The sequence below is a fragment of the Diadema setosum genome, chromosome 5, assembly GCF_964275005.1.
Source record: "Diadema setosum chromosome 5, eeDiaSeto1, whole genome shotgun sequence".
Classification (NCBI taxonomy): Eukaryota; Metazoa; Echinodermata; class Echinoidea; order Diadematoida; family Diadematidae; genus Diadema; species Diadema setosum.
Genome location: NC_092689.1, coordinates 23,992,127 through 24,007,626, shown reverse-complemented (window position 1 = coordinate 24,007,626; position 15,500 = coordinate 23,992,127). Strand labels below are relative to the sequence as shown.

Here is a 15,500-nt window from a genome sequence, read left to right as displayed (position 1 = left end):
ATGGAGGGCAAGGCGTCCTTGAGCCCAGATGTCGCCTTAATGCGGAGGTATAGAGGGCATGCTGTGGATGCACATGACTAACATTCCAAGGGAACATTCACTCTCACACAAACTTTAGTGAATTCATCTCACCCATTCAACTTAAATGTTTTGGTATTTTGCAAGAATTTTGCATGTATGACTGCATGAAAGCGGCAATTGCATAAAAATCATTACATTTAAATTGTTTGAAATTCCAGTTGAAATAGTAATGTGTTTTCCAAATTGTTGACCAAGCCTGAATTTGATCCCAATTTCTGAAGGACTCGTTAACAAAAAATGAGCAAATGATGATATGATTTTTTGTGCGCATTGTTTTCTATCAACCCTTCATTTTTTACCATCATATTACCCAGTGAATGAATATTTGCATGAACAGTTCAGCTGTGTTGATTAACACTTTCATGACTTTCCTGATATGTGTGAATCAAAAGAATACCTTACAACTCTGTATTTTGGATGAATTTATTTTGATATTTGGTATTCTGGACCTTGCCTACACACCAATATTTTGAGAAATCAAAGAAAATCTTTCTCAGCACTGAAGGGAATCAAGGCTTAAAAGATACAATCTGAAAAATTAGTCTTATCTGAACAAAATAAACAAATTATGAGAGTCCTGTTTTTTGATAAGAATTGTTGATTTCTGTATTAATAGTAAAGTTCAGTTTTTCATCAGAGGCATGATCTGTAAGTATGAAAAGATGAATGGCTTGGATATTTGTCAATAGATGACAGTCTAAGAACAAGTCACTGCAGAATTTAGGTCCATATATACCAACAGAGTACAGAATGTTTAAAACCTCAGTTACACTTCAAATTGTTATCACAGTTGTTTGGTATCCAGAAGCAGGGTATTCCAGGTGGGATTAGTATTTTGGCTTATAGTGAATGCTCTGCTATTCACTCCTATGCAATATAACTCGCATGTGCAACTCCGATGAATAATTGATCAGAAAATATGGATGTTCAATTACAAACCCATTTGCATGAACAGTACTACTAGTTACATTCAGACAGTGAACATTAATTAACTTCAAAGTTAGCATACTTTGAGGATAAGCTTGTGCCCCTTAAGGGAAGGTATAGTTTTGGTTGAGATAGGGATTCAGGTTTTAACTTTTTGCGAGATAATTAGAAACCACTTATATGAAATATCAAAGAGCATACCAATTCTTAAAAGGAATTTAAATTTTATTTTATGGAAATCAGTTTTTAAATGACTGAGATATCCAAAAACAAAGAGGTCCTAATAAAGGGTGGATCCCACCTTTTATAAGGATGGCTTACTTTGTTTTTTGCTGTATCAGTCATTTCAAAAGCAATTTTCATCAAAGAAATGTTTAATTCCTCTTAGAATTGTTTTTTTTTTCTGTGATATTGATAGTGGTTTCCAATTATCTTTAAAAAGAAGTTTTAATCTGAATCCCCATCTCGACTGAAACTATGCCATCCCTTTAAGGGGTAAGAGCTTATCCTTGAAGTCAGCTAACCTTGAAGTTAAGGATTACCATCTGAACATACTAATATGTATCTAATCTCTTCAATATGCTTGATCTGCAGTGGTTTCACTCTCATGTTATTGTTGTCCATGATGCTGTTTTCTTGCACAGTCACTCTTGAATTAACAGAAAAAAAAAATTATATCCTTCTCACTTGTTTCAAACTGTATATCTGTGTGCATGGCACGAAACTTGTTCATGCAGGACTGTAGTTAGAGGAATCTTCTAACGTCCATTGAAAATATTTGAACTCTGCTTGTTAAATATCCCTGTTCTGAATGTGAGCATTTAAAAGTTTTTCAAGGAAAATCAACTATGCACTCACTTTATTTGCATGACACCTTTGCCTTTTTTTCCCTTTTTTTTATTTATTTATTTATTTATTTTTTTTTTGGGGGGGGGATTTATATGATGCATTGCTTTCCTCATTTTCTTTTTATTTCCCCTGTATTGGGATTAAAGATGGATTTTGTCTTAATTTGTTCTTACTAACAGAAAAGTTTGAATAACTAGTTTACCCTAAATTGGACTTTACAATTTATACATTATTGTTACCTTGTACTTTACTCTGGATCTTGATAACAATAATTAAATTGCTTATTCTATATCACAGTCCCAATTGAGAAATAATAAATGCACTGTGCTTGAATTACGGCATTTGATACACTGAGTATTCTGACTGTTTATGCCAGTCAAGAGTTGAGAGATGTGTGGAAAAGACTGATGGGAGCATTTTAGTGTCTAATTCTCATGCTGGAAACAGGTGTGATTAACCATTGGGGGTCTTACATAATCTCTTTGATATGTACATGTATATCCAAATGTAGACTAACCTTTAACATGAACTGGTTTGGCCACTGAAGGTCTTCTGGCTCAAATCACAGAGTGTTTGTGTATTTCTATTTGTTGCGGACATCTGCTGTGTGTGTTAAATCCAAACATCTTTGGAGATCATCACAGCTGAATTGCAACAAAAGAGAAAATGAAATCTGCAGTATACAATCAGCTTGAGCATCAGTGTACATGTAAGCAACCTTTCACCCTGCACTGTTGTGCTGTCAACATGTAGCAAGTTACCTTGCACCATTTGATGTAATCAACACTTTCATTGCTCAGGGATACCAGGAGATAAAGAAAGCAATAATGACTGACTTCAGCACCAAGAATTTTATCACCATGTCTGTGGTATGGAGAAGCTTGTATATAGGTGTATTGCCTCTGTCCAAGTCCATTCAAACTTTGTCATGAGTTCTCCTGACTCTGGGGCTAAGAGACAAGTTCTAGCTGCCGTTTCTATCATTCTGCAGTGTAAATCAGGCACAACTTGACTGAAATGAAATTAAATCATGGTAGGTTCATTTACCCATTTAAATGTTTGAAACCCAAGTGCCTGGGCGCATAAAGACTTACAGCCATGATTCAGAACACACCTGTTCACCCTCACACTGGAACTTGAAGGATTTATGTGACATCTTACCTTCCTGATAACTTTTTGCATAGCAATATTGTTCTCTTTCACGTCTTTTCACAGTTATGGCATAACTGAACATATGATTGTTACTGAAGTAAATTTAGCCCAAGCCTGTTTGCATCAGGCATGGGAAACCAAGGGCATAGTAAAAGCTCCTCATCAACATGATGAAATATTCAGTTATTGAGATACTACCTTTCTGACGACGGTGGTAACTGGCGAAGATTGTGTTTTGATTGTTTTATTAACATGTACGTCTTTGTCCAATAGACTTGAAACTCATTTGGGTTGTATATAGTTAATGAACACTTGCATTAGTACATGAATATTTTATGGGTCAGCCTCTTTTATAATGCAGAATGATGAAAGGAATTCACACCATCCTGTTTCCTTGCTGACGTACATGTAGCTCTGAGACGTGAGAAAAACCTTAGTTGACCATATCATTGGTGTCATGCAACTTGTATTCTCCAGGTCTTGTACAGGCTGTGGTGTATCACAGAATGCTAATCTTAGCCATGTTTAAAATGTCACATATAAATTTTTGTGTCAGTATCTTTTCTCACCTTTTTATGACTGGTGGAATTTTCCTTGTTTGTTGCCCTGTCATAATATGACATTATGTTTAAGGCTGTCTACTTATAGCTGTGCTACATGTATCCGATAGCCCAAGTCCCTGCCTTTGCCCAAGTGACACCTAGACTCTGAAGGATAACCCTCCTTGACCCTTCTTTCATTTGATATTGGATTTTGATGTTTTTGTTGCTGCTGTTGATACTGTGCATGGTAACATGGCAGTTGCTCGTTAAAAGTCAATAATGCTTCACGCATTGCATGGCACTTGAGCTATGCCTCATTCTGACGTTATACCACCTGAAGGGTTTTTATGGAGACATAAAGACATGTATGCTCATGCCACACTCAACACTGTGTATTCTTTGAAGGTTTTGTACACCTCAAGTGGAAGTGTGCCTTGTTTTAAATCTAGGGTGCATTTTAATGAAGGGCCATATAGGTGCTATCTCTCATTTTTTCTTTTTTTTTTCTGTTTGATGTTGCAAATTCAAATAAACCATGCTCAATACGTACATACCAGAGAGAAATTGAATAAAAAGAAAGTATCAATGGACTGACTAGATGGAGTAATATATTGTCTGAGGATTTAGTCTCTCCCTGGCTTTAATGAACCTACCCGATTTGAGAAGAACAAGAGCCCCACCAAGTGTGTGTTTTGTCAACTTTTTTTGGGGAAACTTCACATCTACTGTAGACATGCCTCTTGAGTGTTACAGAATTCTCATAGCTGCATTCAGAAACTCTCAAAGTCTAGAATAGAAGTTCTTCTTTACCATTCTTAGAAAGTTGATACCCATTAAAGCCTATGCTGTGCTCTTTTTACTAAAGTATAGGTGCATTGAATTCTTGTCTGAATTCATTTGGGCATCCTAATTCCATTTTTTTCTCCCTGAGTTTTGTTGTGTTTGATGAGGGACAGCTAAAGTTTGACATAGGATCCAATTAACTTTCAGAAAATTATTGAATTGTATTGTATGTACTTGTTCAGTTACTAAATAAACCTGAAGAATAATGACGAAAGTCTACTGTTGTCTGTGAGAGTGGATTATAAGACACAAAAGTAAGCGAACGGTGCAAGGTTATTAGATGGTTGTTAGACTAGTCGCTGAGGGATTAATTAGCCGATTTTAGGGGATGAGACCAAGCTTACTGACGTCAGAAGGACTCTATTGTCACTACTCTGTGCAGCTCTCCCCACCAATGGTGGCATGATCATAGATTCAATTATGAACAGTCACACAAAGACTGCAACCACAGTGTATTATAATGGCTGCACAGCTAGCTGTGGATCTGACATGTGATTCATCCATCAGTTAAAGGTGTATCAATTTATGTTTCAAATAAACTATGGTATGATGAACTACCCAAACAGTCTTTTTCAAAGGGAAATTTTCTGCCAAGTAAATCAATCCTCACAGATAAAGTGTATCATGTTTGAGGTACGGACAGTCATGGGGGTGGCAGTTTGGTTGAAGAGGGGCCTGTAATACGTTGTTGTTGGCTGGCAGCATTGCATCGCTGTGTGTGTGTGTGGGGGGGGGGGGTGTGTTTGTTTCCACCTACAGTCAATTTACAGTTCTTTTACAGCCATTTTCCATTGTACCTGTTCATTCTTAATACATTGGATCCAGTAAAGACCAGCAGTGGCAGTATATGTTGACATAGTGTTCCTCTGATGAACTTACCCGTTGAGGACGGACTGATGTTGCTGCAACACGCATTTCCCATAGACACCTGCCCAAGTGTAATTGGGACTTGTCCTCAATGGGTTAAGAATCATACCTCCAGGTTGTAGTTTTACATGATATACTGGTAGAGACAAAATATAACAATAATGTTATTTATGCTCCTCTCTTCATCCTTCTCTGCATAAAAAGGAACATTATCATTTTTTTTTTTTGGGGGGGGAAGGGGGAAGGGTGAGGTGGGGTTGTATAACAAAATAATCTTTTCTTACCAAGTACATGTATGTTAGATTTCTTTTAAGAGTGAAAAAGAGGTAAGTTGCTGAGAATGAAAAATCTGGTCCATTGATCATATGCTGTGGTTGGTATACTGAATCAAGCAATAATAACATACTCTGCTTCACATATTGGGAGATTCGTGGTGCTGGTTGGAAAGATTCTTTTTGGTCAAATACATCAAAGGAGGCAAGGTACAAAAATTTATGCTAAACAAACTATTGTAATGTAAAAGCACATAGATGGACATTTTGTGATACAACACATGAATCTACAGCACCAAGTGAATAATTTTGATGTTAATGTATTATGACAGGACATAAGTCTGTTTTCACCCTCATGTGAGTCATTTATCAGAAGTCTGCTTACCTTTTAGATACCTGGTCTTCAAGATTCTCTGACTAGAGTACTGTGCCAGGTACATGTAATTCGGCCTTGCATATCGAGGCCAAACAAGTGTTCTGCATCTAGCAGTGAGGCATGCTATGAAGTTCTTGACAAGAAGTTTTGTGAAACTGTTGACCAGATATCAAGTTTCTGTGGCAGACAGGCTGCATGAAAACCCACAAGCATGTACAAAGAAATGCCACAAGGTCACATTACTTACAGAGAAAATAATCGAGACATAAAGGATATCCCATTTGACATGTAGACAAGGTCTTGCCTAGCTGCTATGGTTGTGTCTATACTTTCAAGATGTGATGGGAAAGGTGTTGACAGCTGAGATAAACCTGATCTTTTCTTATGATCTTAGAAGGTTTCCATGGTGATGAAATTAACATTGGGAGAGGTTTGTGGTACACTATATGGGAAGTCCTGAAAAGAACAGTAAAGAAAAGGGATTCAGGAAAGTGAAAAGAAAAGTGTAAAGGAGGGGGAGTAGATCCACATGACCATTCCACCTTGGCATCACACCGATTCACAGCACAAAAAGACTACTGTATACGGCAAATATTTTGCAAGGTTTTAATTTTCGCAAATTTTCGCAAATTTCGCGAATCAGGTGCTGTTCACAAATTTGATAACACATGAAAATATTAATTCTTATTCCACATACAATTCTTTATTCAGTACTGTACTCCACAATTGTGAATTTAACCATTCGCAAAATTGTCGGGAAATCCTGATTCTTAAAAAATTAGACTCGCTAAATATATGGCGCATACAATATGCTCCTCTTTTTTTACACTTTTTTTTTTTTTTTTACTTTCCCATCTCTTCTTGCTACAGTCCTTTTCGGGACTTTCCTCATTGTGTACCACAAACCTCTCCCTTTGTTGAATTTTTCTGTTGGTGATGTGCAATGAGTTCTGCACATGATGAGGATTGTATACTTGTGTGCTTGGTCCAAGAATCTGCAAAAGTGTCAATGTCGGGAAGTGGGAACGAGGGAATATTGACTTGAAGTTCATCACTGTGATGTATTGATTAATGGACATTAAGTATTAACAGTTCGTAGAATCAGTGAGGGGGAAAATTAAAACTGAATATAGGCTATTAACAAACTTATGCAGCAAAGTTATCTCTTGCCGATCAATAATTTTGGACCCATCATTCATGACTAATCAGGCAGTTGTGAAAGGTCCTCAGAATGAATATGGCCAATGACCCTTTGTTTGGCTTAGAAATTAGGTCAGAGCACTTTTTTTTTTTTTCAAAGTAGGGAAACTTTTTCATGAGTATTAGAGTGTGTGCCTCTAGATCACCTCTACTAGTGTAAGAAGTACACAGATATTACAAGCAGACACAGAGTGAAGTTTGTGAGGTTTGTTGAAAACATATGAGTGAATCTGGGTAATATCAGACCCCAAAGAGAAGAGGATTTGTTATTTTTTCAGTGGCAAGAAATTAATTGGCTATGCATAAAGAATTCATACCCTCACAGAAATTCGACCTTGCATCAAGCATTTCACCAGCTTGTAACAAGCTTACGGTTATCTGAATACCCATGTGAGCATGAGTTTTAGATTGCACCTCTTGCGTGCAATCTTACCATGCACTCAAACAAGATTGCAAGAACTCTGCAAGTGTGCAACAAGCTTGCGGGCTACTATAGCATAATTCTGCAAGCTTGTGGGCTTGTAAAAAGCTTTGCAAGCATTACAGAAAACTCTTCAAGCTTGCTCAACACTAAGGAAAGTGTCGCAGACTTGCGACATGCATGCTTTTTACATAATACATAGAAATACATTGTACATAGGGTCTAACAAATTGTGACCCCAACTTTTTTTTTTCTCTGGAAGTGGCACCATAAGAACCAGAAAGCTTTTTATTTTTATTATTTATTTATTTATTCATTTATTTATTTATTCTTATTTTTTGATTTTTTGCCAGCCGATGAAACCTTGAAGTGGGAGAAGTGCAGGTAAGGCCTTTTTATTTTATTTCATTTTTTAATTATTTTTATTATTATTATTATTTTTTTTTTTTTGCTTGTCAGCTGAAGAAATCTGGAAGTGGCACCAGAAAGTTGCACTGAAGGCCTTTTTTGTTTGTTTTTTGTTTTGTTTTTTTTTTTTTTTGCTTGTCAGCTGGTGAAACCCAGAAGTGGCACCAGAAATGATAAACTGGCCCCCCTCCCCCCACTATTAAAGACACGGCACTGACCATGGAAGATACTCTGCAGCTTGTAGAAAACAAAAAAGTTTTGCAAGCTTGTAGCAGGTATGTGATCTGTTACAGAGAACTCAAACATGCATTCCACTTAGAAGTACACTGCAAGCTTCCAATGAGGTTGCAACAAGCTTGTGGGCTGCTACAGAAAACTATACAAATCATGTAAGTTGACATGTTAGATATGGATTTACTTTGATAACTAATGCTGAAACAGTTGAGCCAAAGTTGTCTTTTTTTCTTTGTGCTACAATTTAGAGACCTATTTGTAAGATATCCATGTTTTTAAATTGCATGATGTTTAGTCCAATTAATAATACTGTGTAATAGCTTCATTCTCTTTTCTTTGTATCATATTATAATGATGGCGCCAAAGATGAGCTATCTTGCGAAAAATAGTCTTGTTTCTTAGTGAAATATTGTCAATGTCCATGGTTACGTATTACGTATAGTCAGATGTGAAGGAAAGTCCTATAATTTTTTTTTATTTATTTATTTATGCAGGACATGATGAGGTGGAAGTGGTCACTGTATTTTGTATACTCATGGTAAGATAGTTTGTATTAGTCTGATACATGTAGAATGACACTGAACCAAAGCAGTGACTTAGTGACCTAGCTCGCAGATGTCTGAAAGTTGATGATGAATCAGTATTTCTCCCTGAAAACTGTAAGAGAGGGTAGAGCTAAAGCTGTTTCACCGTGTGGCAACAAGAGTATGATGAAGGGAAGGTAGTTGCTGTACATGGCAATTTTCGATACCTGGAATAGCTTGTCAAGTTTGATCAGTGACCAATGCATACTTGCTTGACTTTTAAAGAGGATCTACAGGGGAAACAAACACCAAATGGTGGTATTACTCTTTGCAATGTGCAGGGTGTGGAAACTTGGGCAAGGAATACTGCCTATATTCTAATATCACTAGTTTGCTTTTAACTAGCATCTGTAAATGGGCAAGAAGAAATAATTGGTAACCAGTCAAAGTGAATTTGCAACCCTCCATCCCATCGCTGTGTTATCAGACATGAATCAACATGGCAGATTAGTGCAGACTGGAGAGACGATGACAGGGTTCACAGTATGTCAGCACAGGCAGGCTGATTTTTGGTATTGTTTGGTTTGACGCATTCGTTTCCTAGCAAGAGACTCTTTCCAATATATCACAGTGTATAGATCAGAGATGCACTGTGGAACACTGGCCTGTAATGACACCGGAGCTTTACCTCTTCTCATCCGTGATATTTGAGTTGCCTGTGTGTGTCTTCCTTCATCAGGCAATCTTTGATCTCACTGCTGGCACTTTCTGGAATATTGTACATTTTACATTCACTTCTTACTTTTCTGTGAAGAGCATCACAAGATCCTAGAATAGTGTGCTTTAGTCGACAAAATATCAGTCGGTGTCTGTCAGATATGAATAACTTGATTGTGAGCTGCAAATAGCAGGTAAATTTAGATGTTTCTGAAATACATGTAAATGTAATCTTTCGTGAAAACTACTTATCAGATGCTACACATCAGTATGAGATTTATTAAAAAGCACAAAGAAATGTTTGAGTTCTTGTAAGACAATACTGGTAAGTCTGACTTTTTGTCTCAAAGACTATTGCCTGGCTGCAAATTCTGTATTTAACTGAAACTTTGACGCAAATAAAAGTCAGAGGCTCATCACAGTCTGTGGTCTTCTCTCCTGTCAGCATTCTGATCAGCAAACATTTATTCGGCACAAGCTGAAATTAAAGGCAAATAATGGAAGACTGACAGTAATATTACATGTCACATTTGTTTGTGTAAAGGCTGAAAATGATTTTATGGTTCATGTAGAATACAGATATTTTGCTTCATGATTCAGAAGTACATACAATGATCACAGCATACATTATCTTGTTGGGTTTAGAGATGACTTTGTTTTCATTCAGTATTTTTGAGTACTGGATTTTATGTACAATGGGATAGTAAAATGTAATTTTTGATTTGGTAGCTTTTCTGGTTCGACAAGATCATCAGTCCTACATCTTGTTATGTCCTGGTATACTTTGAAATTATCAGGGTTTCTTTTTCTTTGCAACTTGTTTTTTTTTTTAATGTTTCTCTTTAGTGTTTATATTTCATGAGAGAATTCTGTGTGAAATTTGTATCTTAATTGACTCTGAGTGATATGTATGGATGACAGCCTATCAAGTATGCAGAAGTTGATACTTGAAGTTACAGCTTATTTAGATACCTGTGATTATTATTCTTGATGCTACAGGCTGCACTTTGGCATTCAATCAAATTGCCCCATGTTCTGTGATAATGCTGGTGGAAAAGGCGTACTTCTTGCATACCAAATGCGTGGAGCTGGTTTACTCTGGCTTGGATGTCAGCTGTGAGCCACTTTGTCTCACTTAAATTTCATACTGGGGGTTATGTTCCTACTTGACAGAAAAATCAAGAAAGAGCAAACAAGATCTGCAGTGTATTATGTGAACATGAGACCTCGATTATGAATCACCAGTGATCTAGAGTTCTAACTTTCTATTCTTTGCTGTCTGTCTACTATCCAGGGTGACTGACCAGTAAGACACATATCTGGTGTGCCTTGTTTCAGGGATATAAATTCTCCTCCCAGTCTTAAAAGCTATCATGTACAATGAGGATTAAATGATTTTGTGTGTGTGCTTAAATAGCACTAGTCTCTAGGGATACACATTCAGGAAGTTTTTATGTGTGTTCTCAACAAAACTACAGAGATTCTGAGTCCAGACATTTTAACATGCTGTGTAACTGTCGAAGGAACATGCCATGAATTCTGTGAACATCAGACATTGTGACAATTCTCATGAAGGGCACAGCAAGTGTTGTGTCATATATCATCTTAATGAGAGATGGTATTCAGAGAGAAGCATTTTATTCTCTTGAGGTAAAATGTCATCTTTTCATAGAGGCAAAAAAGTAGCCATTGTAGAAACCTCTTTCTGGATATAGGATAGAAATTCTGTCTGTGCAGCTCCAGTGATAATTGTGTTATCATCAAATTGCAGCGTTTCAGCATTACAACAGTTCAGCTTTGTAGCTGAATAAATGGAAAGTGACATTTCATTCATGTAGGCTGCTAGGCTGTGTTTCATAGATTTGTAATGCATTCCATTTGTATGTGTGTGTGTGTGGGGGGGGGGGGGGGGCAAGTAGCTGAGTGTATGTGTGGCCGTGATGTTAACACTAATATAGGTGTATGACAAATCCTGCCAATGAATTTTAAGTATCTGCAGACACTCTGCTTGCATGAAATAAAAAATAGGGAAAAGTGTGTTGTCATGCTAAAGTGACTTTATTCATACAGGGTACCCTCACCCTATCAAAATGCAGTAAGACAGGGTGCAGATAGCACTCTTAATCGCTCATAAATATTCACCCTGAAACCTGTAGAAGACATGGAGTATTTATTTGGGGCTCTAGTGGGAGTCATTAAAGGGGGAGGGAGGGTTCCAGTCCAGCTTGTTTGGCACTGATTGTATGAGACTTCAGTTTTAAAGTAATCATATCCCTTTTTCTTGGACTTGAATGCATTGGTGCTGTTCATAAAATGTGCTGCATATTGGATGAAGGAATTCAATATATCTGACATGAGACACAGTCCTCAATTATGACATTCTCAATTGAAAATTCTGGTGTTCTTTAAAGAAAAAAAAAACAGAGTACAGATATAGGACTTTTGCTTTCTGTTGTAGGATTGAGAATTGTATGTTTGTGATGATCCTGCAAGTCTGTTGAGATGTACTGTGATACTGTAGATTTTGAGTCAGCCTCAGTTTCAGTCCTAATTTGTTTGAAGACTTTGTCTATTGTGTCAATACTGATCTTCAATGTATTTTACACTCCCACCCTCTTACATATAGAGAATGTAATAATATGATCTGGGCCCTGTTGCATAAAAAGATGCAGTCAAACATAAATCAGGATATAAAATGTAAATAAGATATCAGCCAATCAGAATTTAGTATTCTGATACTTATGTTGATTATTCTGAGTGATGTTTGATCTCAAATTTTATGCAACGGGCCCAGTTTGTGTAATAGGCAAATCTCAAACAACATGAAAGAGGGAGAGTGTCACCATAGAGACATCATCCAGCAGTATGGTACATGTATGCTTGTATCTTGTAGCAAACAATCAAGATTGCTGGTATTTTGTACTTGTACTGGAACACTTTCTCTCTGCTTTTATTTTTCTCTAGAAAGACTTTAATAGAAACCATCAACAAAAAACTTAATCCTTTGCCCAGCTGAGCATATTTTGCTCCAATATGATATTTTACCACTTTCTCTCTCCCGTCTTTTAGCCATGGTGATGAAAATTCAGCAACAATACCATTGGATCTTAGCAAACGCTCGGATACTGCAGCTAAGAAGACAGTGATGTTTCGGTCGGTATCGGCCGATCCCTCAACGATTCCGTAAGGAAGAACTTTTGCCCCAGTTTAATGCTGACAGACAAGCAAATTCATTCTGCATTCATTGCTTTTGTTCTCATGCCATTCTTAATCTGACTTTCATGGCTGCTGTTTATGGGATGCATTGTGCTTTAAAATAAGTCATTTTTTTTCTCTTTCTCAGTCAGTGTATAGTATCTGAAGCAAATGTCTCAATCCTCTATAATGCATTGAAATGTGCTAGATGTACAGATAGTTACCAGATCAGATTTCTCTGAGATTGAGATTATGGTAGCAGAAAAACTTACACAGATAATTAGGAGAATATTTGAGTTCCAAAATAGGCAGTGAATGTATACTAATAAATCAGTACAGCAGATGTTAAATGTTATGAACCCAGTGAATAAGACAAATGTTACACTCATTCTCCTAAAGCTGAAATTGAAATGAATGCTTTAAATGATATGATTAGCCGATATTGATAAATGTTTTGGTTTTTGTCTTGTTGAATTTGTGAGAGTAGTACACAGCTGTATCTTGAAATTTTCATCATTCCACACTTGCCTCAATGTGTAGATCCATGCCAGCAAGCAGCATTATATGTCAAATTTTATTTTTATTTCTCTTTAAAGGCATCGTATAGTTTTGGTTGAGACCTAATTTCAGGTTTCTTACTTTTTTTTGGTGAGATATTGAGAAACCTCTTATGAAATATGAAAGAGCATGTAATTCTATGAAGAATTCAACGTTTATTTGCTGAAAATTGGTTTTGAAATGGCTGAGATATCCAAAAAGAGCAATTCTAATAAAGTGTGGGACCCACACTTTATTACGATCGCTTTGTTTTAATTTGTTTTTTGGATGTTTCATTCCAAACCCGATTTTCATCAAATAAACTTTGAATTCCTCTTAAAATGGTGTGCTCTGCACTATATCATAAGTGTTTTGTTGGTATCTCGCAAAAATCTAAAGCCCAATTCTCATCTCCACCAATACTGTACCATCCCTTTAAATTCTTGCTTATTATTTCTAGCTTGAGGATATTCTGCAAGTTCATATTTTTGGATCATGATATGTATAGATGCTGTTTATCCATTTTCTTTAAGATTCTATCTGTAATGGTTTTGTGCTCATTCACATATATTTTTTCCCCATTTAACTCTGTCACATTAGCTTAGTGCTACTTTTCTCCTTGGTGTGTGGAAACAAAATTAAATATATTTGAAGGTATTTATAACAATGACTATACAGTCAGGTTTAGCCTGCATATTCTACCTTATTTTGAATAGATACGATCTTTCTGCTTGTCTTTCTCCTTTTGAACACATTGCCACAATATTCTAAAGAACGGCAATTTTGTCATGAAATTTTTACAAAATTACTGCTTTTTTCAGACTGCCCCATTTTTCTCTTTCTTCTTTTAATTCTCTTCATGCTGATTGCTTTATCTATGTAAGGTTGCTTTTCAGCTAGTAACCTTCTCTTTCTGTTGCCTGCAACACATGAGTTACAAGTTATTTCTGAAGTGCAAATAATCATAAGTTTGTGCTCTTCATCAACTTTTCATTCTGGTCGAACATTTTTATGAATTCTTCCTACATGTAGTTAGCCTCAGACCTTTAATCCATACAGATGGCATGGGCCTTGAATAGGATTTGTAATGTTGAGGTATGGAAGGCTAAAGTCATTCTTTAATGTTACAGTTTGAGTATGAAAAGGAGGTTGTAAAGATAGATGATGAGCATTTTCTAGCTCACCAAGTGTGGCATACTGTAAAGCAAGATTTTATTTATTTATTTTTTTTTTGCAGCATAAAATTATTGCAAATTGGAGCCTTTTTCGCAGTGTGAAAATTTTGCAAATTGCCACTGGCACGCAATGCTTACAGTGCAGACAAGAACTTTCGCTTGCATTTTAATTTCGCAAATCTTGGCTTTCGCAAAATTCGTGAAATTAAATTGCATGCGAACATTTCTGGTTTTGCAGTATTGTGCCACATGTAATTGACCTTGTGATTTATAATGGGAGTGCAGTTGCTCGGATACGAAATGACTGAACTAGAAAGGCTGAAGTCCAGGTGGATGATGCAAACCACATGATTTGATATTAAATGCCTGCTCAAATTTCTAAGCCTCTTTACACATAAATACATCAGAGGAGATACTGTATGAACTGTTATTGTCGCAAATGAAGAGGACACAGACATTTTTGCAAGATGTTGTGTTGCAGTTTAACACCAGGGCAATTGTAAGTGCACTATTACCCAAGCATATGGCAACATTTTTGCATGCTGGAAAATTCTTTGTACAACAGTGATTGGTGAAATCCACAAAAATTAGACCCTCAGGAAAATAACAACTTATACAGTATAATGTTGATGTACGTGTATGCTTTTTTTCTCTCTCTCATTTAAGATATTGGGGGTATATGCTTTTACCAAGGGACATTAAATAGCCATCTGATGCCATCATACTGTGTCCTATTGAACATGCTTGAAATGAAGTTTATATATTTGTTTTAACTGATGTAATCGGTGCGTATAGGCACAATTCTTATTTAGTATACATCTTTCAGTGAGGATGACAAGAAAGATGCCTGTGCCCTTTGTAAGCACACAGTAGGAAGGGATCAGCTTCTTGTCTCATGTGTTTTTCAGTGGATGTTGGCTGGAAGGCATCTACTCATCCCAACCCCAAAAAGCTGGAGCCAGAGTCCCGTCTGACTCTACTGAATCAACATTCTAGCTCTGACTTTAGAGGGAGCTTTAGCAGATTACATATAAATCAATAGGATTTGTAGGAATCAGGGATCAGGCATTGCTCTGCCTGACAAGATATGGTAAGTGGGCTGGGATATTCCTCTGCGATGAGACAACTGTCGTCACTGATTTGAAAAACCTGCTCTTGCATGGTGTAGAATACCAGCAGA

General features: G+C 36.7%; 1 protein-coding gene across 1 annotated transcript in view; it reads left to right on the top strand.

Moving 5' to 3' along the window:
- LOC140228640 (synaptotagmin-7-like) overlaps positions 1-15,500 on the top strand; it is a 200,517-nt gene that overhangs the window by 100,659 nt on the left and 84,358 nt on the right. The window contains exon 4 of the mRNA XM_072308889.1: positions 12,483-12,596. Within this exon, the coding sequence (XP_072164990.1) occupies positions 12,483-12,596 (114 nt within the window). The remainder of the gene's footprint in view (positions 1-12,482; positions 12,597-15,500) is intronic.